This window comes from Orycteropus afer, unplaced genomic scaffold (assembly GCF_000298275.1).
Source record: "Orycteropus afer afer isolate SDZICR_OR568_19922 unplaced genomic scaffold, OryAfe1.0 scaffold00175, whole genome shotgun sequence".
NCBI lineage: Eukaryota > Metazoa > Chordata > Mammalia > Tubulidentata > Orycteropodidae > Orycteropus > Orycteropus afer.
Window position 1 is genome coordinate 2,706,633 of NW_006921762.1, and position 24,957 is coordinate 2,731,589.

Sequence of the window (24,957 nt, forward strand, 5' to 3'; positions counted from 1 at the left end):
CTCTGGAGGTACTATTTATTGATAGAAACTCTGATAAGCCTGCAATTTTATTGCACATAAAGAAGAAATATTCTTTATGACTTCATGCTCCAAGCAATGATCAACGAAAAACATTAAAAAGAGAGTTACAGAATCATAGGTAAATTATCCAGTTTCTATTTCCAGTTTGGCACACATCTTCCATTCATTTGACTTTGGACTGCATACTTAAACTTTTAGATGTCTGTGTTAACTGTGATACTACTATACGAAATCAATCTAACCACAGATGAGTCAAAAAGATTAATATATGTTTCCGAATGGATTATTAAAATAGTATTAAATCAGGTGAACAGTTAAGGAATGGTGTTATGCAAATCAATACAACTTTACATAACCAAAGTTCAAAAAAGAAAACCTTTAACAAAAAGTAAGCCCTGATATAAAAATAATGAATAAAAACTATGGTACCTGTCTTTTACACTATTCTTGTTCAAGATACTGTCTTGTTCCCATAAGATGCATCATAAACAAAATAGGTTAGTAGCATTTTCAGGTTAATAACTTCTTCTTCCTTTGGTTCAAAATAAGCTACAAGTGTAACAGAAATTCATCTAAGTATTAAAAAGCAATTACTTCATCATTTACCAGACTGTGCTTCCCCTTGCTAAGCATGCCATAAGGTTTTTAAATATTAGACTGTGTTACAGTAGCAATCTTTTGTACAAGATTTACCATTTTGAACTATCATTGATTTGAAATAAGGGCACAGAATAAAATGATCCCAAAAGGGTCACAATTCAAATCAGCTTTATATAAATGTGTTAAGTGTCTACTATGTGCTGAGTTTTGGGGTGGGAGTCACGTAGGAGCTATACAAGGGAAAGTAAATTATAATTCTGACCCCCTTGGAGGGCAGCTTTCTAATCCTTGTTGTTGTTATGTGCCGTGAAGTCAGACCCAACTCATAGCGACACATCCTTGGGTTTCCGAGGCAGTATCACTATGGAAGTAGATTGCCCCATCTTCCTTCTGAGGAGTGACTGGTGGGTTTGAACCACCAGCCTTCTGGTTAGCAGTCAGGTGCCTTAGGCACTATGCTACCAGAGTTCCTTATACCTTCTTAATTTGTGTAACTACTTGATCATTTTAGAAACTGATAAATCTTTTTATATGAACTAGAACTAATATAGGAGCTCTGGTAACATAGTGCATAAGGCACTTGACTGCTAACCAGAAGGCTGGTGGTTCAAACCCACTGGCCACTCCTCGGAAAGAAGATGGGGCAATCTACTTCTGTAGTGATACTGTCTCGGAAACCCAAGGATGGGTCACTATGAGCCGGGTCCAACTCGATGGCACATAACAACACAATAACAACAACAAAATTAACATAAAAAGAAGGTGAAATTAACAAAAGAAATATTAAGAACAATTATAAAGTTCTCATTTGTAATTCATAATCAATTATAATTTTGTAAATTAAGAAAGATATGGTATGCTGAATATAATAATCATCATGCAAACATAGGCCAGCCTGAGATACAGCACGATTTAAATAAAGGAATTCACTAATAATTGTTAGGAGCTCTGGTAGCATAGTGCCTAAGGCACTTGACTGCTAACCAGAAGGCTGGTGGTTCAAACCCACCAGCCACTCCTCAGAAGGAAAGGTTGGGCAATCTACTTCCGTAGTGATACCACCTCGGAAACCCAAAGAAGGGTCTCTATGAGTCGGGTCCGACTCAACGGCACCTAACAACCACGACAACAATGATTGTTAGATAGTTGTTATATATTTAAGTTTACTTTGATCTTGTATGACATGTATGTCTATGAGTAGATATAGATACATTTGCTTATATTTATACATATTCACATACATACCCAAACTTTGCCAACTATGATTAGTTCTAAGTTGCATAGCTTGTTCCAAGATTAAAAAAAAAAAAAAAAAAAAACACGGCAAGACCAGAAGTTAAAAAGCCTTGCAGAAGGGGACCTCAAGCCCAACTAGCATAACATACTACACAAAAACATTGTTCTACATCCTACTTTGGTGAGTAGTGACTGGGGTCTTAAACAGCTTGCAAGTGACCATCTAGATGCAATGATGGGTTTCTCCTTATCCAGAGCAAAGAAGAATGAAGAAAACCAATGATGTATGGAAACAATTTAGTCAAAGGGACTAGTAGACCATGTGATCCTCAGCCTATAGGACCATGAGACCAGAAGAACTAGATGGTGCCTGCTACCACAGTCAACCACTCAGAGGGGGATCAGTGTAGGAGATCCTGGATAGAGTGGGAAAACAATGTGGAACAGAACTCAAAATTATTTTAAAAAGACCAGATTGCTGGTCTGATAGAGCCTGGTAAAACCCCTGAGTCTCTAGCCCCTAGTTACCCTTCAGGTCTAGACTTGAACTCCCTCCTGTGGCTTCCAGCCAAACAACAGACAGGCATGTAGGCTGAACATTTACATCAGGTAGATATACTTAAAAAAAAAAAAAAAAAAGCAAGCAAGCAAGAAAGAAAAAAGCCTTGCAAATCAATCAAAACATTATAACAAAAAAAATTACTGCTTTTATATATTTACATACAAAAAAAGTGCATTAAATGTCAAAGTTTATCACCACAAAATAAAGTTTACTAGAAATCTTTAAATTACTCCTTTCAACCAGGTATAAGCGGTAAAGAATGCTGCTAGAAGCATAATACAGGTAGCCAGGTCTACAGATCCTATGAAACAACCCAAAGAGGCAGCTGATGAGCAGTTTCCTTTTTAATTAGAGTTATTTCCTGATTAATTAGTCCCACAACACTCAATGCAAGACTACACTGTGCCACTGGGACGAATAATGATTCTCCTCATAGTACTGGCTAAGCATCGTCTTTTCCCTAGGTCCAAACTTGATCTATTTTCTGTTCAAATGGGAAAGGATCACAGCAGAGGCGAGCTGGAAAAACTACAGTCCAATAGTCAGTGATATTCCCATCAGCCCCAATAGAAAAATAGAATATATAAGTTACCTAGAGCAATTTTTTCCATCATTAATCTAAGGTTGTGGTGCATTAGAGGGGGTCTGACTCAGGCAGCTAACAACAATAAATACCTTATTTATTTACAAAATCTTCATTTAAAACAATTTGTAATAAAGATCAATTTCTCTTTTGTCTGTAAGATCAGCTCTATCAGACTGAATGAGATAGAAATTTTTTAAGAATATCCAAATCACTCTCACAGATACTTGAGGATTGAAACCTTTCAATTCACCAGCTACTCCTTGGAAGAAAGGTTGGGCAATCTACTTCCATAGTGATACTGTCTCAGAAGCCCAAGGTGGGGTCACTATGAGTCGGATCCGACTCGACAGCAGTGAGTTTGGTTTTGTTTTTGGTTTTCTGAGGGCCATGGAAAGTAAAATAATAAAGTTAAAATAAAGATGGAAGGAGCGCTGGTGGCACAGAGATTAATCACTCAGCTGCCAGCCGAAAGATCAGTTTTGAACCCTCCACCTGCTCTGCGAGTGAACAATGTGGCAGTCTACTCTCTTAAAGATTACAGCCCCAGAAACTCTATGGGGCAGTTATCCTCTGTCCTATAGGGTCACTAGGAGCTCTGGTAGCATAGTGCCTAAGGCACTTGACTGCTAACCAGAAGGCTGGCAGTTCAAACCCACCAGCCACTCCTCGGAAGGAAGGTTGGGCAATCCTGCCTCTGTAGTGATACTGCCTCGGAAACCCAAGGAGGGGTCGCTATGAGTCGGGGCCGACTCGACGGCATATAACAACAACAACATAGGGTCTCTATGAGCCGGAATCAACATGATGACAACTCATTTTGTTTTGCTTTTCATGAAGTGATGAAACTTACTCAGAATGCCTAAATATCAACTAGACAGATGAGTAGCAAAAGTAAGACAAACTTTCAATCTAAAATTGACATTCTATTTTTTCATATAAGAATAGAAGATTTAAATATTCCAATAATAATTGCTCATTTTCACATCACTTATGCTGATATCAAAGTAAAAACTTCATGGCTGTCTTTGAAAAATTAGTCATCTATTAAAAGATTAAGTAGTTTTCATAAGCATGTCAGATATCAGCTTCTTGAAAGGTAAAAGCAACTAAATTTTTCTGATATTAGTAACAAGTAAAACTCTTATGGAAGAAAGTATGCATATTCATAATATCGCAAACCAGGAATAAAAGACTTCTTAGTAACTTTTATCTAGTTTATTCATTACTTACCAGGAATAAAAATGTGTATATGTTAAAAAAAAAAAAAGGAGCTCTGGTAGCTCAGTGCCTAAGGCAAATGACTGCTAACCAGAAGGCTGGTGGTTCAAACCCACTAGCCACTCCACAGAAGGAAAACTGGGGCATCTACTTCCATATTTACTGCCTCGGAAACCCAATGGGGGTCACTATGAGCTCTGGTAGCATAGTGGCTAAAAGCACTTGACTGCTAACCAGAAGGCTGGCGGTTCAAACCCACCAGCCACTCCTCGGAAGGAAGATTGGGCAATCCTACTTCCATAGTGATACTGCCTCGGAAACCCAAGGAGGGGTCGCTATGAGTTAGGCCGACTCGACGGCATATAACAACAACATGAGTCGAAATCACGTTGACTATTGTTTCCTTAACGGAACTATTACTGATAAATTCTGAATCTAGAAAAAGTAAAGACTTTAATATAGAGAAAAAGGGACTAACTGAAGAATTCTAATAAATTGTTATTGTATAAGGAGCTCTGGTAGCATAGTACCTAAGGCACTTGACTGCTAACCAGAAGGCTGGCGGTTCAAACCCACCAGCCACTCCTCGGAAGGAAAGTTGGACAATCTACCTCCATAATGATACTGCCTTGGAAACCCAAGGAGGGGTCGCTTATAAGTCAGGGCAAATAACAACAACAACAATTATTCATTTAAAACTGCAACATATTGATCTGATTACACTGCTTAGTTTGAAACAAACTTTTTTAAAAAAGCTAAATGAACAATGTATCAATGAAATCAAAAGCAAGTTTATGGAATATAAAGTCCAAAGGGAAAAAAACAAAACAAACAAACAAAAAAAAAACCCTGCAGCATCAGTAATAGCTCAAATCTGCAATTTGCATAGTATCTTTCTAAAGAAGCTCAAAGACGTTCACAGAGGAGTTTAATTTTCCCAAGGTCTACAATAACTTTAAATGTACTCAGTAGCCTTTTAGTTTTCTTTTCTTTTTTTTTCTCAATCTGATGGAAACAATAGAAGAAACAAGGAAATGAATTTTTAAGGGTATGTACTCCAGTTAATATTTTGAGGTGTGTGTTTGTGTGAGCATGCAAACAATTACATATCTATTTGGTAGGCCCCAAAGAAATAATTATTTATCTTACATTATTTAATTAACCTAAAAACACTAAATAAATAAAAGAACATTTCAATGTTCTTTTGCCTTATGTCTGGTACCTAAGAGCTACTCATTAAATGTGATGAAAAGTGAGACTCCAATCAACCAGTCTGTTCTATAACTGGAAGTGTTCTATAAAATAACCCAGCATTCATAATTTCTAATCCAATTCTTCAACTACAAAGCCATAGTCAATTATTGCCCCCTCCCTCCTGTTTTCAAATATGGAACACTGATGTATAGGGTTTAATTCATTTATTCATTCAGTGATTACTTATCACAGGTTAGTGCCCAGCTCTGGTGGCATAGTGGGTAAGGCATTTGGTTGCTAACCAGAAGGTAAGTGGTTCAATCATATCAGCTGCTCTGCGGAAGGAAGATAAGACAATCTACTTCTGTAAAGATTTATAGCCTTGGGAACCGAATGGGGATCACTATGAATCAACTCAATTGCAGTAGGTTTGGTTTTGTAGTTTTTTAAGTGACGGGCTCTAGGGACACAAAGTATAACAAAATGACATGGTTTTATAGCTCCTACCACCTAGTCCATTTAAAAATCACCTAAAATCCACCCAAATAAAGAGCAGCCTAATTTGGCAAATCCACAGGTAATATGGAACCCAGTGAATATAAAATAACAAATAATGAAAATCACTTCTCAGAGCTACATTATAGCTAGTTAAGAAAGGGAAGAAAGTGATAAAGAGAATGGAAAAGAAGATGGAGAAACAACTTGTAAAGGCAGACAAAAGATGGGAAAGATAAGAAAATACTGAGAAAAATGTTCATGAAGTAATCAAGAAAAAGCTGAAATATACAAAACAGAATTGTTATCAAGCCATAAATTAACAATACGTGTATGTTGTGGGGGAGTAATTTTTGGTATGTGCCTCACAGATATCTGTTCCTTTTTATTTTTTAATTACCTTGATACTAATTAATGTTAAATGTATCTAAACATAATTTGGACAGAGAAATAAATCAAAGCAAAAAGCCCTGGAGAACACTTAAACATCATTTAGGTGGTAAACTATAAAAATGTTCTCCACAAATGTGCTCATGTCAGTAAGCAAAGTTATTATCAAATCAGAATCCAGGAGTCACACTCTAATCCTAGCCTCTAGAAAGTTTTCCAAATTTAAGAAAAATACCACTGTCTTCCTCTGTCCTTATTTCTATAACTATAAACATAATTATAGCTATAAAATATTACAGAATGAACTATGTTTAGAAATAACTTCAAAAGTCTTCTCTCAAGCATATATTCCCTCCCTAATTCCATAATAAGATGAAGATAATCATTAGAAAATAACTTTTCTTTAATTTACCTAAAACTGATTAAGTATTTTTAAAGGATAAGAAAACCACATTTGTCAGTAATAAAAGAACACATCACCCTAGTACATGAAAATAATTAAGAATAATGCTTTTCATTTTTACAGAGACATGTCAGTGCTGAGGGGTTCTAAGAAGCAAATTGTTACTTCTCAGATTCACATATAATTATAGTTTTTCTACATGGAGATGTCAATATAAATATGATAGAAAAGGAAAGTCCTAGGGCAATGAGGACTAAGAAATTTGATAGAAAATTATACTGTGCAAAAAAAAAAATCTTAATAAGCAAAATTATAATTATATAATAAGAAATCACCACCCTTATTATTCTAAGAATAAAAATTAAAAAGTATATTTTCTTGAAGAGTCTCTTTCAATAATTCTTATATTTCTTTAAAGATCTTCATTATTTATATACTCAAGGAATTTATATTACAACACAATGACCATTCCTTACTCTCCTTGCTCACTATAAATATATTTTTAGTACCTTTTAAAGAATTCTAACTAAAGAAAATTTTGTAAATTTTATGGCTACAGCAGTAATGTACTGGTACAAGAGCCTGTGTCTTGTAGAAATAGCAAGGCTGCAGAGCTAGCTGGAATAACCCCATTCTATCAAAACGCTCATTTCCTGCAAGTAGACAAGGTGATGACAGAGAACAGAGCAGCCCTGTAATTAAGCAACACCCTGCCTCTCAATGAAATCTACTGCTGAGTGTTCTTTGACTTACATACTGCTTTGAATATTTAAAAGAAAACCATGTAAAGAAAAAGCAAACCTCTACCTGGTTAAATAACGTATGCAGTTTTAATTTAGTTGTGAAAATTTATAAACTAAAAAAAAAATACATAACTGATACCATAATTTGAATATTCAATTAAAAATTAACCAGATGTTACTCAATCATAAGAAAAATACTATTGTAGTATTTCTTCTTGACAATGTTCAGTATAACAAGTACAGTATATTTCATTCATCTAGAGTAAAAAGCTTTCTTTAGCCAGATGCTTTATGAAAAGTTATCTGCAGTAATAATATGGGGAACAGAGAGAAGATGGGCTTTATTCTAAGTAGTACCAACAACCAGACAAAAATAAACACAGTGAAGCTTTTCTGTCCATACAATGTTCAAGAAAGCAGAGAATTTGCATAATCTTAAAAGAGGGTACTTTCTGTGGTTTTGTATTTACTATTCCAAAAAGGATTTTTGGAAGCAACTACCAAATTAATATTTGCAATTATTTCCTGTTTGCTCTCTAATATAGGTGTAATCACATGCTCTCTATAACTTAAAAATCTGGGGACCTTTCTTGCAAGTCTGTTTTGGTATTTTTTCAGTTTAATTGATTTTAATACGTATTTCCATCCTACCACAGTGTCTGGCACACAACAGCTATGCAAACATTTATTGAATCCAAACCAAACCAAACTCACTGCCGTCAAGTCAATTCCGACTCATAGCAACCCCTCCTTCGGTTTCTGAGGTGGTGTTTCTACAAAAGTAGATTGCCCAGTCTTCCTTCCGAGGAGTGCAGGAAGGTTTGAACTGCCAGCCTTCTGGTTAGCAATCAAATGACTTAGGCACTATACCACCAGAGCTCCCATTTATTGAATAGACATTGTAATATTAAAATTAAAAAAAAAAAGCTAACCAACTCAAAATTCTTTACATCATCAGTTTTTTTTTTTCCAATTTTTATTGTGATTTGGGTGCGAGTTTACAGAGCACATTAATTTCCCATAAAGTTCATACACATTTTGTTTCATGGTATTGACTGCAATTCCCCACAATGTAACAGCTCTCTTCCCACTTCCTCCCTGTAGTTACTTCTTCCCTGTGTCCTTTCCTATATGCATTCTTGCCCTCTGAGCTATCTTCCTGTGCAAATACTGCCCTTCTGTTCTCCCATAAATGATCATTCTAAGGATTATATCTACCCAATGTAAATGCTCACCCCATACCCCTGTCTATTATTTGGCTGGAAGGCATGTGTGGTATAGTAAATTACATGGTATGGCTTTTCTAGCCACAGTCTTTGTAACTCCCACCAGACTGGGTAGGATGACGCAACTTAAACTCTTGATTGTTAAAGTTATCCACCTGGGGTATTTCTGTTGGAGCAGCACGAAGTAATCTTCTGGGAAGTTTGCTCTCTCTCAGGTGTGTAGAATTATGATGTTGTGATTGGTTAGTTTTCCACTCTGCCAGGCTTAAAATGAGCCCTCCTAGAGGCAGAAAAGGAGCTCTGGTAGCATAGTGCCTAAAGCACTTGACTGCTAACCAGAAGGCTGGCAGTTCAAACTCACCAGCCACTCCTCAGAAGACAGGATGGACAATCTACTTCCATAGTAATATTGCCTTGGAAACCCAAGGAGGGGTTGCTATGAGTCAGGTCTGACTAGATGGCAAATAACAACAACAGACACAGAAAAGAATCTCTCACTGATATCTGAGAGAGAGCCACTGCTGAGGGAGAGACATACTGCTGAGAGAGAGACATGCTGCTCAGAGAGATGCTCAGCTGAGAGATGACAGCAGTGGAACCAAGAAGCTCAAGACAGAGGGGCAGGTTTAGCTGGCCCACAAAGGCAGAGGCCAGGCTGAGAGGCCAAGGGCCAGAGAGGCATGTCTAAGAACACAGTAGGGGGAGAATGTCCTGATTGAAGAACTATATCCTGAGTGCGTTCCTGAACTTGAATTGTAGCCTGGTGCTTCCCTCATAAACCTCATAATCTGTGAGTCCTGTGTGGCCACTGCAGCAAATTATCAAACCCAGCAGAGAGGTAGTGGGTGCCGCAAGAGGGATGGTTGGTGTCAAGGCAGGTAAGAGGGCTGGAGGGTGGCAGCATGTTTGGCTGCTGATGGTGATTCTGTCTTCCTCTTGTGGAGTTAGAGGAGATCAAAGATGCTGCCTCCATGCCCCTTTAACACCATGGGAATGAGTTCAATTCCAGACCTGAAGGGTAACTAGGGGCCATGATCTCAGAGGTCTCACCAGGCTCTATTAGACCAGTAAACCTAGTCGGGTTTTTTTTTCATGATTTTAAGTTTTGTTCCACATTGTTCTCCCACTCTATGCAGGATCTCCTGCACCAATTCCTTTCTGAGTGGTTGACAGTGGTAACCGGGCACCATCTAGTTCTTCTGGTCTCATGGTCATATAGGCTGAGGTTCACATGGTGCACTAGTCCCCTGGACTAATTGTTTCCATGTGTCTTTGGTTTTCATAATTGTTCTTTGCTCTTGGTGAGGAGACACCCGTTGTATATGGATGACCACATACAAGCTTTAAAGATGCCAGTTGAAATATCATTTTTGAAATGATATACTTTGCTAAGATTTTTCATCATATACACTTGTCCTAACAGAAACAAACTTGTACTAAGTGCCTGTCATTAAGAAGAGACAAACATTGATTGATGAATAGTGGGTGTAGCTGGCCAACTGAGGTGAGAATAGGGGAGGAAAAAACCAAAACACCAAACCTACTGCCATCAAGTCAATTCCAACTCATGGGGATCCCACAGGACAGAGCAGAACTGCCCCAAAAGATTTCCAAGACTGTAAATCTTTACAGAAACTGAATGCATCATTTTTCTTCCATGAAGCAGCTGGCAGGTTTAAACGAGCAGCCTTTTTGGGTACCAGCCAAATGCTTTAACCAGTATACCACCAGAGCTCCTGGGGGAAAGAACATTTATTTCACTTTCTAAGCCTCCTTGGATAATTCAAGCTAAATCACTAAATGTAACTTGAATTATTCATAAGCAGTCCTTACACTGTACTTCCTCCTATATCTTGCTCAGACTATTCTTCAAGTCCCACTTCAAACATCATCTCCTCTGTGAAGTCTTCCTAAGCTGCTCTCCTGGAATGTATAAACCCATCCCATCTATACAGTCTTAGAAACTGTACAGAGGACTGCCCATAAAAGATACTCAATAGTTAATGAATGAATGAGTAAATTAATAAGTGAATGAGAGTACTACCATTTTTGCAGTCTTGATTATGTTAGGCAGTCTTTCAGAGCATTTTTTAGATATTATCATTTGACTTTATTGTATACTTAGATTTGCTGAATCACTAAAATAATAATTCATATAATCACTAAAAAAAAGTTAATTTTTCAGAATACAAATACTCATAATTATAATCAAAAGAAGAAGAAGAAGAAGAAAAGAAGGAGGAGAAGGGAATAAAAGGAAAGGAAAAGAAAAGAGAAATAAATAAATCTGACATTTCATACTTCCTTAAAAGATTTCTTGTCAATTCTTTTGACTGTTATTCACATTATGTGCTCATGTGAAAACTCTGTAGCAAAAGTCATATAATATATACATATTAAAGTGGAAATATACATTGACACCAATATCTATTATTACTATTATTATGTTCTTGATGTAGTATCATATTAATAAAATAGAAGTAACTAACCATCGAGTACTTACTATGAGCCAAGCACATCATTTCATCATTTTTTTTCCAATTTATACAACAATCCCAGTAGGTACTGCTACTATCTTGCTTTACAAATGATGAATCTAAAGCTTAGAAAATTGTGATAACTTGCACATCTTTAAAAAAAATAACCTATATGAAACCAAATTGTCAACAATTACCCTAAAGCAAATAGGAAGGGTAAGGGGATAGGTACTAGAAGCAAAACATCCAGAAGAGAATTAATTGGAGTGTTAATGCATTGTGAAAAATGTAACTAATGTCTCTGAACAATTTGTGTAATTATTGTTAAATGAGAAATATAATTTGCTATGTAAAATTTTACCAAAAACATAGTATTATTTAAAAAATAAAAATAAATAGGAGCTCTGATGGCGTAGCGCCTAAGGCATTTGACTGCTAACCAGAAGGCTGGTCGTTCAAATCCACCAGCCACTCCTCAGAAGAAGGTTGGGCAAACTACTTCTGTAGTGATACTGCCTTGGAAACCCAAGGAGGGGTTGCTATGAGTTGGTTCCAACTCGACGGAAGTGAGATTTTATTTAAAAAAAGAAACTCGTGATAACTTGTTCACAAACATGTATTAGTAAAATGGGAGAGATGAAACTAAAATCGAGATTCACGTGGCACTAAACTGAAATCCTTTAAAAAGAAGTTATATATATTCTACACATAGAAATACCTACACACACTTCTAGAAGAGAAGATTCACTTAGAAAAAAACAAGAATTTAAGTGGTAGGGAGAAATAGCTCATGATGATATTTCTAAAAACTCACATGATTGTTACAGGGAGCTCTGGTAGCATAGTGCCTAAAGCACTTGATTGATAACCAGAAGGCTGGCAGTTCAAACCCACCAGCCACTCTTCGGAAAGAAGGGTGGGCAATCTACTTCCGTACTGATACTGCCTCAGAAACCCAAGAAGGCGTCACTATGAGTTGGGTCCAACTTCATGGCATATAACAACAACAACAACAATACCAATTAAAAGCTTGTTTTGATTTTAATAACTATAAAGTATATGTGATAAATTAGATAAATTCCAAAAAACTCTAATATTTACTGTTATAAAGGTAGTAATCAGCAAACTCGATGAATAAGCAACACCACATATGCCACATCATTACTGAAATTACATATAGTTAGTCCCCAACTTACAACTTACTTTTATTTTCAGTATCTTTATAAACCATAGTATTGAACATCTGTGAGTGACTATCTGAGAATGATGACATCAGCAAATTATACATTGTAGCAATGTATATAGTATATATTACTAATGATAAGCTGCACAAAAAAACAGATAGTTATAAGTTATATGTCATAAATTGGGGACTTCCTGTGTACAATTCTATTACACACTGTAAAAATCAAGTTGATTAAAACACACACAGCTCCCTATGCGAAATGGCTCAGAACATGTGAAAATATGATCATTACTCAGTGGTTCCCCAAGCCAGCAATTAAGAGTTAATCCTCAACTCAGAAGCTCTAAACTCTATTTGCCTGCTTCTATAAAAACAGCAGGGTCACAATCCTGCTACAGTCCTCTCAGATAAACTCAAAAATTACAAAGAATGCTAATTTAATAGGAATAACAAGAAATATCAGTGATAAGCAATAGAGAACTTAAGATTTCAGGAATGTTTGGTGAAAGTATTCACATCACTAGTGAATGTTTACTATGTAGTAGGCCTGCATTAAGTGATACACAAAGAGCTCTGGTTGCACAGTGGTTCAATAGCTTGGCTGCTAATAAAAAGGTCAGTGGTTCACACCAACCAGTTGTTCCATGGGAGAAAGCTGTGGCAGTCTGCTGCTGTAAAGATTTCAGTCTTGGAGACCCTAGGGGGAAGCTCTATTCTGCCCTACAGGGTTGCTATGAGTTGGTTTAGTTTGGTTAAGTGCTCTACATGAATTATCTCACTGAATCCTCACAACCATCCTGGAAGATAAGTATGATTTTGCCCCCTTACAAATGAGGAAATTGAGACTGAATATAGTTAAGGAACTTATCCAAGGTCACAGCTAGTAAACAGTATAGCTTGAGATTTGAAGCCAGGGCCTCCCCTCTATAGTGAGCACCAGCAATTCCTCCAAAAGTGAAACTACTGCTTTAAACCAAGGCAGGTTGCACTTTAAAGCTCTTTATGATCCCAACAGTGGAGTTAACATATTTCTGCAGGGATTTAAGCATAACAGCCCTTATGACTGGTCCTGCTTGATCCTTGGCTCCAGATTTAGGTTATCAATTGGTCTGCAATTCCTGACCTAGTACATCTCCATTTGAATTTAGTCCAGTGTCTTTTATCCTTTTAAAACCTTTGTTCCCTATAGTTGTTTCTTACCAGTCAAACAGATTTGTAGAGCTTTATTTTCTGTAAATTATATTACAAAAACAACAAGGCCACAGAGTGTGATTGTTCCACATCTCAGTCCCTTCTCTGTTCATAATCACTCTCTAGCTTTGATATACACTGATTATGGGAGACTCAATCCACATGTCTCACTGGCTGTCACAAAACTCTCCAGGCCAGTAATTCTTTATGACTCCTACCTACTGCCTGGCAAAACCCACAAAAGCTAAAATATCAGGAACTGCTGCTCAAATTAACCTATTGCTTATAACTCCAACTAGATGAGAAGTTTCCTGGGGGAAAGGCACTGCTTCATATTTTACCAGCTTTACTTAGGACCTAACACAGTGAAAAGCTCACACTTTTTGGAAAATAAATAAATAAACAAGCATATGAATAAATCAACAAATGATCTTGAGTCCCTCTTGGGAGGAACAAAAATATCATTAATCATCAAGCATATGTGAAACCTTATGCCACACACAGGATGATAGCCCATGAAGAACAAAATAGTCGTGGTCCCTGCTCTCCTGGAGTCTGGAGTTGGGTAGGGAACCCAAAAAGCCAAACTCACTGCAATCGAGTTGGATCCAACTCATAGCGACCCCTCCTTGAGTTTCTGAGGTGGTATCACTACGGAAGTAGATTGCCCAATCTTCCTTCCGAGGAGCAGCTGGTGGGTTTGAACCACCAGCCTCCTGGTTAGCAGTCAAATGCCTTAGGCACTACACCAACAGAGCTCCTGGTCAGATGGAGAAATAGACATTAATCAATTAAAAGTACACTGTGAGAGCTCCTTCCTCAGGGGTAAGATTGAAACAGTGGTATAATGAAATCACAAAATCAAGTATGTTTGAGTGCCAGACAGGTGATAAAGAGTAGTGAGTCTATGGACAAACAGAAAGTGTAAACTTGAGTCAGAGTATATAATTTTTTTAAACGCATTGCTGGTCACACAACATATATGTGAAGGCTAGATCCAGCCTTCTGGTTGTAAGTAAGCCATCCCTAAAAATAAGGCTTCAGAATGTGATCTGTTGCTTCAAATTCTAAATCACTATAGAATTAAGTGAGAACTAGAGCTCTGGTGGTGCAGTATCTAAGGCATTTGACTGTTAACTAGAAGGCTGGTGTTTCAAACCCACCAGCCACTCCTTGGAAGGAAGGTTGGGCAATTTATTTCTGTAGAAATATGCCTTGGAAACTGAAGGAGGGGTCTCTGTGAGCTGGATACAACGCAATGGCAGTGGGTTTGGTTTGGTTTGGTTTACACTCATTTTTCATACAAGTCCCATGTTAAGTAAATTTTCTGTAAATATTTTGTATTCCTCTTTCCCTGTGTAATTTGAGGTCTCTGGCTGGTTTTTATAAAGCAACGGTTTGTTCAATTTGAACCATTTCATTAACTGACCTTGAAATCCTGCCATTCCCTTAATTAGATAGGAAAAATTAAAAAGACCAAAAGAAGAGACTAACAGCTGCTGAACCATAATCAACAAGTGCCAAATAAGCAGGCAATTCTTCCTGAAAATCCTCTGGGTGTTCATGCTCTTTCCACTGAATGGCTGGTAAACTCAGCTATATTCACCACCAAAGTGCATAAATACACTCTTGGCTACAAATACTTGCTGCCTCATTTCTATCCCTAAGCATAGAGAAAAGAGAAAACTATTTTTTTTAATTGATGGTATCATCCATCATATTATCTTTAGCTATGACACAAGGAAGACAATGGAATTAAATAGGCTATTGTACTTCCTCTCACAGAAATGTTATAACTTAAGAGCTTGCATAAAAACCACATGATCACAGCCACACACTCTACATTGTTCTATGAAAATGTTGTTTTTGATAAATTGCACTGTTAGCAATAGAAATAAATTTAAATTTTTATGTTGTCACTGATTTTCATAAACTGAATGTAGAAATATTGATTATACTATTTTCAACTGTACATTGTTAGTCATTCTAAAGTGGCAATTAGCAAACATTTTCCATTCTAAAATAAATAAACTCCTAGGCTCACATATTTTTTAGAGTAACTTATTCTACAACAAATCTCAACTATTGCCAACATTAAGACACAGGTTACTATGACAAAGAAAGGTAGTCGTCTACCCAATATCTTACTATCCCTTTCTTCTTCATTAACAAACACAGATTCAGAAGGGAGGAAGCAAATACATGTGTTTGTGTGTGAGTATGTATATGCATGGATACAAACACACATATACACGCACTGCAGGATACTGCAATATTCTAAAAGTGAATATATGAGAGTAGGCACTAAAGTTATTGGCTCCAATGCGTTCAATTCCTACTGTTCCCTCAGGCTACTCCTGAAACTCATAGGAAAATAGCCATCAGACCCAAGGACCCAGTGAGGTCTCAGTACCATAGCACAGCAAGTATCAGTACAAGTGGTCCCCAACTTACAACAAGGTTCTATTTGAACAACTCTGCCATAAATCAGTTCTGACATAAATAAAATACCTCATTACTATAATTTTTTTTAGTTTTCATTATTATTGCCTTTTGTTATCAGTGCCTTTATAAATCCAATCTTTATTTGTTTTGTAGGGTAGGAAACATACATAAACTTACAGGTATGACAACATCAGCAAATTATATGCTGCAACAATGCATGTAGTACATACATATTACTAATGATAAGATGTATTTAAAAAAAAAGTGAACAGTTTTAAGTGCAAATGGTCATAACTGAAATATATCCTAAGTCAAGAGACTATCTGTATAAATATCCTCTTGCTTTTAAACAAAACAATGCAAATGAAACTTTAGACGTTTTTTGCCCCAACATTTCAATCATCTTAAGTATGTATTGGGTTGTGAAAACCACTAATCTTAAAAAAAAAAAAAAAAAAAAGGTAAAGTTGTTTGTTTTTTATTTAAACTTGAATTTGGCAGTGACTGAATATACTGAATACCTGAGATATATTCATGGAAGAGATGTGGGCAAGGAGAGAAGGAAAGGAAGAAGGAATTAAAGAGACTGAAGAATTTTTAAAGTTGGTATTGCCTAAGGAATGAAGTCTTGGTTATAAAAAAAAATCTCAGGACATCCTAGTGGCACAAATGCTTAAGTGCTGGGCTACTAATCAAAAAGCAGGAGGTACTTCAGAACAAAGGTCTGGTGATCAACTTTCGAAAGCTCACAGCCACTGAAAACCTTATGGAGCACACTTCTACTCTGATACACATGGGATCATCATGAGTCAGAATGGACTCAGTGACAAGTGCTTTCTCTTAATAATAATAATAATAATAATTAAAAAAATCTCATTTATTAAGAGAGATTTAAAAAATAATAGACTGGTACTACTATTTAAAATTCTATGATTTAGAGTAAATTAAGAAATTAGAAGGTGAGATCCTTAAAAGGAGACTCCAGGGTCTAGGCCAAAACTTAACTTTGCCTGTGTTCTAAAACTAGTCTTGAAGACAAAGGCAAGAAAATTTACTTTGGAACAAGGGACTCCTAACAGAATAGAGGCCTCAGCAACTATCCATACTACTTAAATATAAGCTTATGTGAGCAGAGAAGGCCTTTGAATTTAATTTTTAAATCATACTAGAATAACCGTGTACAAGTATAACTATATATATTCCTCATTTAAAAAAAGAGAAAAGGTTAAGTAAATAATAAGAAAAGACTTGAAATGTAAATATTTTCCAGTTTGGTAAATAGTTACTATAAAGTCGCCTGAGCAGAAAAGTGAAAGCCAAGGCACAAAGTGCTCAGAGATGATACACTGCATTGTTCACCACTATCCAACAAGTGCTTGGAACAAAAGACAAAACTTCATTGCACAATACCAATACATTATTTTAAGGAAATTCAAAGCATTCGTGACATATGGGAGCTACAGAAATAGTATTTATTTAATGCTTTGTCCCATGTAAAAAGAAGATGGAAAGAGATTCCTACCTTTGTGATAAGAATTCGGTATCTATCCAGCATTGCCTGGTTGTCATGGCAGCCTGCTAACAACTGCCATACCTCTGCCCTCAATGCTTCAGGGACACCACTCTTCACTAGCGTGGATAGCCCTTTTGGCCGTGCACCAAGGTTATTGTGCCTGAGAAAGAAGAAAATAAACCATTCATCACTCTTGCACTGCTGTTACTATGGAAAATATATTTATGAATTTATACAATAGTAAAAGCCTTGGTCAAGAGAAACATGTTGGGGGATATAAAATAATAATAGTAATGCTTAAGCTCAGTAACATCTTTGAATTTTCTTCCTTATCCTATCTTAGTGAGCCATTTCATTTTACCTTCAAGGGAAGTTTTTTCTTCTTTTCATTTACTTTCCTTGATCATCCGAAGAACTTATTCATAATAATGAATGTGCTAGTTACATATTTCTAGGCAGCATTTTGAGGCATCAAAGGAAACATCTAAATCTCCTGAGGTAAATCTGGAACGATTTAGCTAACAGTGTGGATGGAGTAGGTGGGAAGAGAGGAGAGGGCTGACAATGGATCATAAGGCCTATTAAAACTTGACTATACTCCCCTCTCTGAGGTCATTTCAATGATTTAAATTTCTCTGATGGATATAAATTAAAATATAATTTTAGTTAATTTGCAAAAAAGCCACAGATAAATATGCTCTACAAAATATGTCAAGTAAAGAGAGAGTATTAATTATTCTTGAGAAGACTTACATCTGGGTAAACTACTTCATACCTGGAACTTCCTTCTAGCTGCCTCTTCCTTATCCAATTCAGTTTGAGACAAGCAAAAGAATGACTATGCCATAAGGAAGTCAAGACCAGCTATGAAAAGACTGTTTTCATAATTTAATGTTTGCCTCTTATTATATTTTTGAATAGAAAAAAACATGTTAGAGGGTTACTGTACTCTTAGTGTAGAAAACTGAGTTAACAACAACAAAAAAAAAAAACCACACCAAAGCGCTAAACTAGTTTCCTCTGAAATTAAATGTAAAATATTCAGAACTATGAGTCATATAGGGAGCTTTGGTACCATAGTGCCTAAGGCACTTGACTGCTAACCAGAAGGCTGGCGGTTCAAACCCACCAGCCACTCCTTGGAAGGAAGGTTGGGCAATCTACTTCCATAGTGATATCGCTTCGGAAACCCAAGGAGGGGTCATTATGAGTCGGGTCCGACTCAATGGCACATAACAACAACATGAGTCATATAAATGTATAATATCATACAAGGGACATTCAAAATAACTAAATGCATTACTACGTGTTACATACTGTTGTTGTTAACAAGTTGACATCAATTCCAACTTGTGGCAACCCCATGTGTGCAAAGCAAAACTGCTTCATAGGGTTTTCAAGGCTGTGTCCATTTGGAAGCACATCAGCAGGCCTGTCTTCTCAGGGGCCTCTGGGTGGGTTTCCACCACCAACCTTTCAGCTAATAGTTAAGAACTTAACCATCTGCACCACCCAGAGACTCTTATATATTACATTATTGTTGCTGTTGTATAGTCTGTTTCAACTCACAGCGACCCCATGTGACAGAGTAGAACTGCCCTATAGGGTTTTCTAGGCTGTGATCTTTATGTGAGTGTATTGCCAGGTCTTTCTCCCAGAGAGCTTCTGAGTGGATTCCAATCACCAACCTTTTGTTTAGCAGCCAAGCATTTAAACACCGCACCAGGGCTCCTTACATGTTTTGTAGAGAGCAATAAATCATCACAGTATATCCACAGTTAAAAATCCCAATAAATATCCCCCATGTAAAAAGAAGTCATTACTCAACCTCGCAAAACCCTCTAGCTATTACTATTACCTACCTTGCACAACAAATTTCTTTTACTTTTAATTTTTATTGTGATTTGGGTGAAAGTTTACAGAGCAAACTCATTTTCCATACAGCAATTCATACACATTTTGCTTCAGGACATTGACTGCAATTCCCCACAGTATAACATTTCTTTTCCCACTTCCTCCCTATAGCTACCTCTTCCTTGTGTCCTTCTTTCCTATGCATTCCTGCCCCTAAGCTATCTCCCTGTGTAAATGCTACCCTTCTGTTCTCTCACAATTTATCATTCTAAGGACTGTATCTACCTGATGTAAATGTTCACCTTATCTGCCTGTCTATTGCTTGTCTGGAAGCCATGGGAGTGAGTTCATTTCCAGACCTGAAGGGTAACTAGAGGCCATAGTCTCGGTGGTCTCACCAGGCTCTATCAGACCAGTAAACCTACTCTTTTTTTTTTTTTTTTTTATGATTTTGAGTTTTGTTCTACATTGTTCTCCCAATCTACCCAGGATCTCCTGCACTGATCCCTTTCTAAGTAGTTGACAGCAATAGCCAGGCACCATCTAGTTCCTCTGGTTTCATGGTCCTATAGGCTGATGTTCACATAGTCCACTAGTCCCCTGAACTAATTGTTTCCATGCATCTTTGGTTTTCTTCATTCTTTGCTCTGGATGAGTAGAGACCCATTGTTGCATCTAGATGGCAGCTTGCAAGCTTTTAAGACCCCAGTCGCTACTCACCAAAGTAGGATGTAGGACAATGTTTTCGTGTTATATGTTATGCCAACTGAGTCTGATGTCCCCTGAGACCATGGTCCCAAGCCCTAAAGTCCAACAACTCACTGACTGTGCCTAAGAAGTTATCATAAGTTTGCCCTCTATTAGTTCTAGTTATATGGACATTCTTACAGCACACACAAATGCGTACATAGAAATATCATCTGCCAACTTTATATATGGTCATGGGTATATTCCCTTTTGCCTAGACATACCTGATCACTCAGCCAGTGTACTCATCTATTTAGGAGCCCTGGTGGAGTAGTGCCCAAGACATTTGACTGCTAACCAGAAGTCTGGCAGTTCATACCCACCACAGCCACTCCTAGAAAGGAAGATTGGGCAATCTACCTCTGTAGAGATACCAGCTCAGAAACCCAAGAAGGGGTCACTATGAGTCGGATCAACTTATCTATTTACCCGTAGATTAATGTTCCTTTTCACTGATAATGCAGTATTATTTATGTGAAAGGGTTTCTCTTTGTTGCCTGTACCTCTTATGCACCTCTCTGTGTCTTCCTTTTCCTTAGTGTTATTGTATTACAACACATTTCTTAAAAGAGCTGTTGTCTACTCATTATCTCTATTTCTCTCCACCCCCCAATATTCTTTTCTATTAAACTCTTTAAGTGTTCTGCGGTTTCTCTCTCTCTACTTTTTTTCCTGGTAACTCTTCACTATCTTGTCTCTGGGCATTACCATCTATGTCCACATATTTAGTTATTACTAGACCTCTACACTGAGCTCCAGAAGCTCAAAAACAGAAACCAAACCAAACTCAGTGCCATCAAGTCAATTCTGACTCATAGCAACCCCCATTGGGTTTCTGAGATGGTAGATCTTTATGAAAGCAGATTGCCCAGTCTTTCTTCTGCAGAGTGGCTGGTAAGTCTGAACAGCCAATCTTCTGGTTAGCAGTCAAATGCCTTAGGCACTACACCATCAGAGCTCCTTCCAGAAGCTCAAAGGCACCTCAAAATCATTGTTGTTGTTATGTGCCGCTGAGTCAGACCCAACTCATAGCGACCCCTCCTTGGGTTTCTGAGGCGGTATTACTACGGGAGTAGATTTCCCTAACCTTCCTTCCAAGGAGTGGCTAGTGGGTTTGAACTTCCAGCCTTCTGTTTAGCAGTTAAGTGGCTTAGGCACTATATTACCAGAGTGGCCACCTCAAAATTAGCACATCCAAATATGAACCAAATATGAACTCTTTCTCTGTGAACTTTTCTCTGTGTACTTTTCTAGGTATTACATCTCAATAATTGTCACTAACATCCATTCAAATCAGAAATCTACAAGTTATTATTGACATTGTCCTCTGCCCTACAAACCATTACTGATCTATCAACAAGTCTATGGATTTTAATGCATGCAATTTTTAATGCACTGGTTGGGAGGACTTCCACAGGAAAAACTCGTCTCTTCTCTTCTTACATATCCCAAGCACCTAGAACAGTGCCTGGCACATTGAACACATTCAGCACATTTGAAAAAGTATTTTATTGTGTTTTAAGTACAAGTTTACACAGCAAATTAGGTTCCCCTTTAACAATTTGTTTATACAAGTCATCCCATGTCATTGGTTACAATTTTTACAATGTGTCAGCATTCTCATTATTTCCATTCTGTTTCCACTGATCTAGTTTCTCTTCTTCAGCTTGCTTTCTCATCTTTGCTTGTTGACCATTCAGTTTCATATAGTTAATTGTTTGAGGGAGCACATTCCTCAGGAGTCATATTGTTTATTTTATAAGTTAATCTATTATTTGGCTAAAAAGAAACCTGCAGAAATAGCTTTCAATTCCAAGTTCTTAGGGCAAAAGTCTCAGGGGTTCCTCTAATCAATTGGTCCAGCAGATCTGGCCTTTTTAGGGATTTGAGTTCTTTTCTAAATTTTTCTCCCATTCTGTCTGGGACCTTCTATTGTGTTCCCTTACAGAACAGTTGGTAGTGGTAGCCGAGTACCATCTAGTTCTGGTGTCAGGTTAGAAGAGGTTACGGTTCATGTGGGCTATTACTCTTGTGGACTCATTTCTTCTGCGAACCTTTAATTTTCTCCATTCTCTTCTGGTCCATGTGAGTACACACCAATAGCTGTACCTTAGATGGCAGCTGCCAAGCTTGTGAGACCCCAGACGCTACTCACCAAACTAGAATGTAGAACATTAACTCTGTGAACTATGTTATGCCAGTTGACTAAATTCCCTGGGACCATGGTCCCAAGCCTCTTAACCCAGTAAACCAATACCACAAGTCTAGAAAGCCTCTGTGGTTATATATGTGAATATATGTGCAGCACCCACAAACACGCATATACATATGCCTACATCAGATACACCTAAACATGCATGTGCATTTACTCACATATGCCTTCCAATACACAAATATGCATTCATATCTACCTATATAACCACACACATTTTTTGGGTTGTTCTTACTGTTGTTGGTGGTTGTATATGCTATATAGTATTTACTGAAATTGTATCTTTTCTTGTGTACTTTCCAGTGTCTTTATTTACATTGGTCAAGTTGTGCTGACATCACCATGTCTGGGATTGCCTTTTCCATCACCAAAAGTAACAAATGTCTACTGTCTAGAAAGCGATTCCCCATCCTCATTCTCATCCCTGCTAATCATCAAAGAACTGGGCCTTCTGCGTGTATATCTATTTGTGACTTTTTCTAATAGTGGGACCATACAATAGTTTCATTTTTGTGATTGACTTTTTTCACTCAGCACAATGTCCTCCAGATTTGTCCATGTTATAAAATGTTTTGCAGACTCATTATTCTTTATAATTAAATAGTATTTCATTGTATGCATTTACCATAATTTGTTTATCCAGTCATCTGTCAGTAGGCACTTAGCCTGTTTCCATCTTTTTCCTATTGTGAAAAATGCCTCACTGAACATAGGTGTGTATATGTCTATTTGTGTCATTGCTCTTATATCTCTAGGATACACAGGAGTGGGATTGCTGGATCATAAGTTATTTCTATTTATAGCTTTTTGAGTAAGTGCCATAGTGTTTTCCATAATCATTGTACCATTTTACAATTCCACCAGCAATGTGTAAGAGTCCCAATCTGCCCACAACCTCACAAGCATTTGTTGTTTTTCGTATTTTGTTAACTGCTCTTTTTGTAGGGGTGAGATGGTAGCTCATTGTAGTTTCAGTATGCATTTCTCTAATGAATAGTAATCATGAGTATATTTTCATGTATCTGTTGGCTGCCTGAGTGTCCTTTTAGTGAAGTATTTGTTTATGTCCTTTGTCCATTTTTTTGACTGGATTGCTTGTTTTCTTGTTGAAGTTTTCTATATAAAGATTAGATTCTTATCAGATATGTCATAGCCAAAGACTTTTCCCAGTCTTGCAGGTTCTCTTTTAACTTTCTTGGTAAAGTCTTTTGATGAGCAAAAGTATTTAATTTTTAGGAGGCCCCAGTTAACAAATTTATCTTGTCTTTCATGTATTTTATTTGATAGGCTACTGAAAATAAGGAGCTCTGGTAGCATAGTGCCTAAGGCATTTGACTGCTAACCAGAAGGCTGGAGGTTCAAACCCTCCAGCCACTCCTCGGAAGGAAGGTTGGGCAATCTAGTAGTGATACTGCCTTGGAAACCTAAGGAGGGGTCGCTGTGAGTCAGGTCTGACTCAGCACATAACAACAACAACAACAACATGTTATCTTGTCGGAACTTCATAGGTTTAGCTTTAACATTTAGGTCTTTGATCCATTTTCAGTTAGTTTTGGTGCGTGGTGTAAGGTATGAATTCTTATGTATTTTTCTGCATATGGATATTCAGTTTTGGCAGAACCATTTGTTAAAGAAACTGTTCCATCCCACTGAATAGATTTTGACCCTACATTGAAGATCACCTGCTCATAGATGGATGGATTTACTTCTAAATACTACATTATATTAGTCTATGTGTCTGTCATTGAACTAGAACCAGGGTGTTTTGATTACTGTGGCTATAAAGTAAGTTTTGAAATTAGAAAGTGTGACACTTCCTACTTTGTTCTTCTTCTTCAATATTGCTTTAGCTATTTTAGGCCTCCTTCCTTTCCATGTAAAGCTGGACATAACGTTTTCCATCTCATTAAAGAAGGCTGTTGGGACTTGGATCAGGAATGTATTATATCTATAGATTACATTTGGTAGTACTAACATTTTCACAATGCAAGTCTTCAAATTCAAGACCATGGAATGTTTTTCCATTTCTTGTGGAATCTCTGAGACTTTCTATGTATAGGATCATATCATCTGCAAATACAGATAGTTTTACTTCTTCCTTTCTAATATGGATAACTTTTATTTCCCTTTCTTGCTTGATGTTCTAGCTAGGACTTCCAGTACAATAACAAATCAGAATGGTGATAAAGGGTATTTTTGTCGCATTCCTATTCTCAAAGGGAATGCTCTCAATCATTCTCCATTGAGAATAATATTGGCTGTTGGTTTTGCATATATGCCCTTAATTATGTTGAGGTATTTCCTTTCTATTCCTATTTTGCTGAGAGGTTTTATCAGGAAGGGTGTTGGATTTTACCAAATGCTTTTTCTGCATGAATTAAGATGATTGTATGATTCTTTTCTTTTATTTATGGGTGAATTACATTGATTGATTATAAATCCCACTGGATCATATTACTTTTTTAAAATATGCTATTTAATTCTGTTGGCTAGGATTTTGTTGAGAATTTTGTGTCTATGTTCATGAGGGATGTTGTTGTTGTTGTTGTTATTTGCCATCGAGTCAGCCCCGACTCATAGCGACCCCTCCTTGGGTTTCCAAGGCAGTATCACTACAGAAGTAGGAATGCCCAACCTTCCTTCTGAGGAGTGGCTGGT

The 24,957-nt window shown here is 37.1% G+C and overlaps 1 protein-coding gene across 1 annotated transcript in view; it reads right to left on the reverse strand.

Moving 5' to 3' along the window:
- Window positions 1-24,957, reverse strand: part of RABGAP1L (RAB GTPase activating protein 1 like) — a 920,113-nt gene that overhangs the window by 672,113 nt on the left and 223,043 nt on the right. The window contains exon 12 of the mRNA XM_007947094.2: window positions 17,496-17,646. Within this exon, the coding sequence (XP_007945285.1) occupies window positions 17,496-17,646 (151 nt within the window). The remainder of the gene's footprint in view (window positions 1-17,495; window positions 17,647-24,957) is intronic.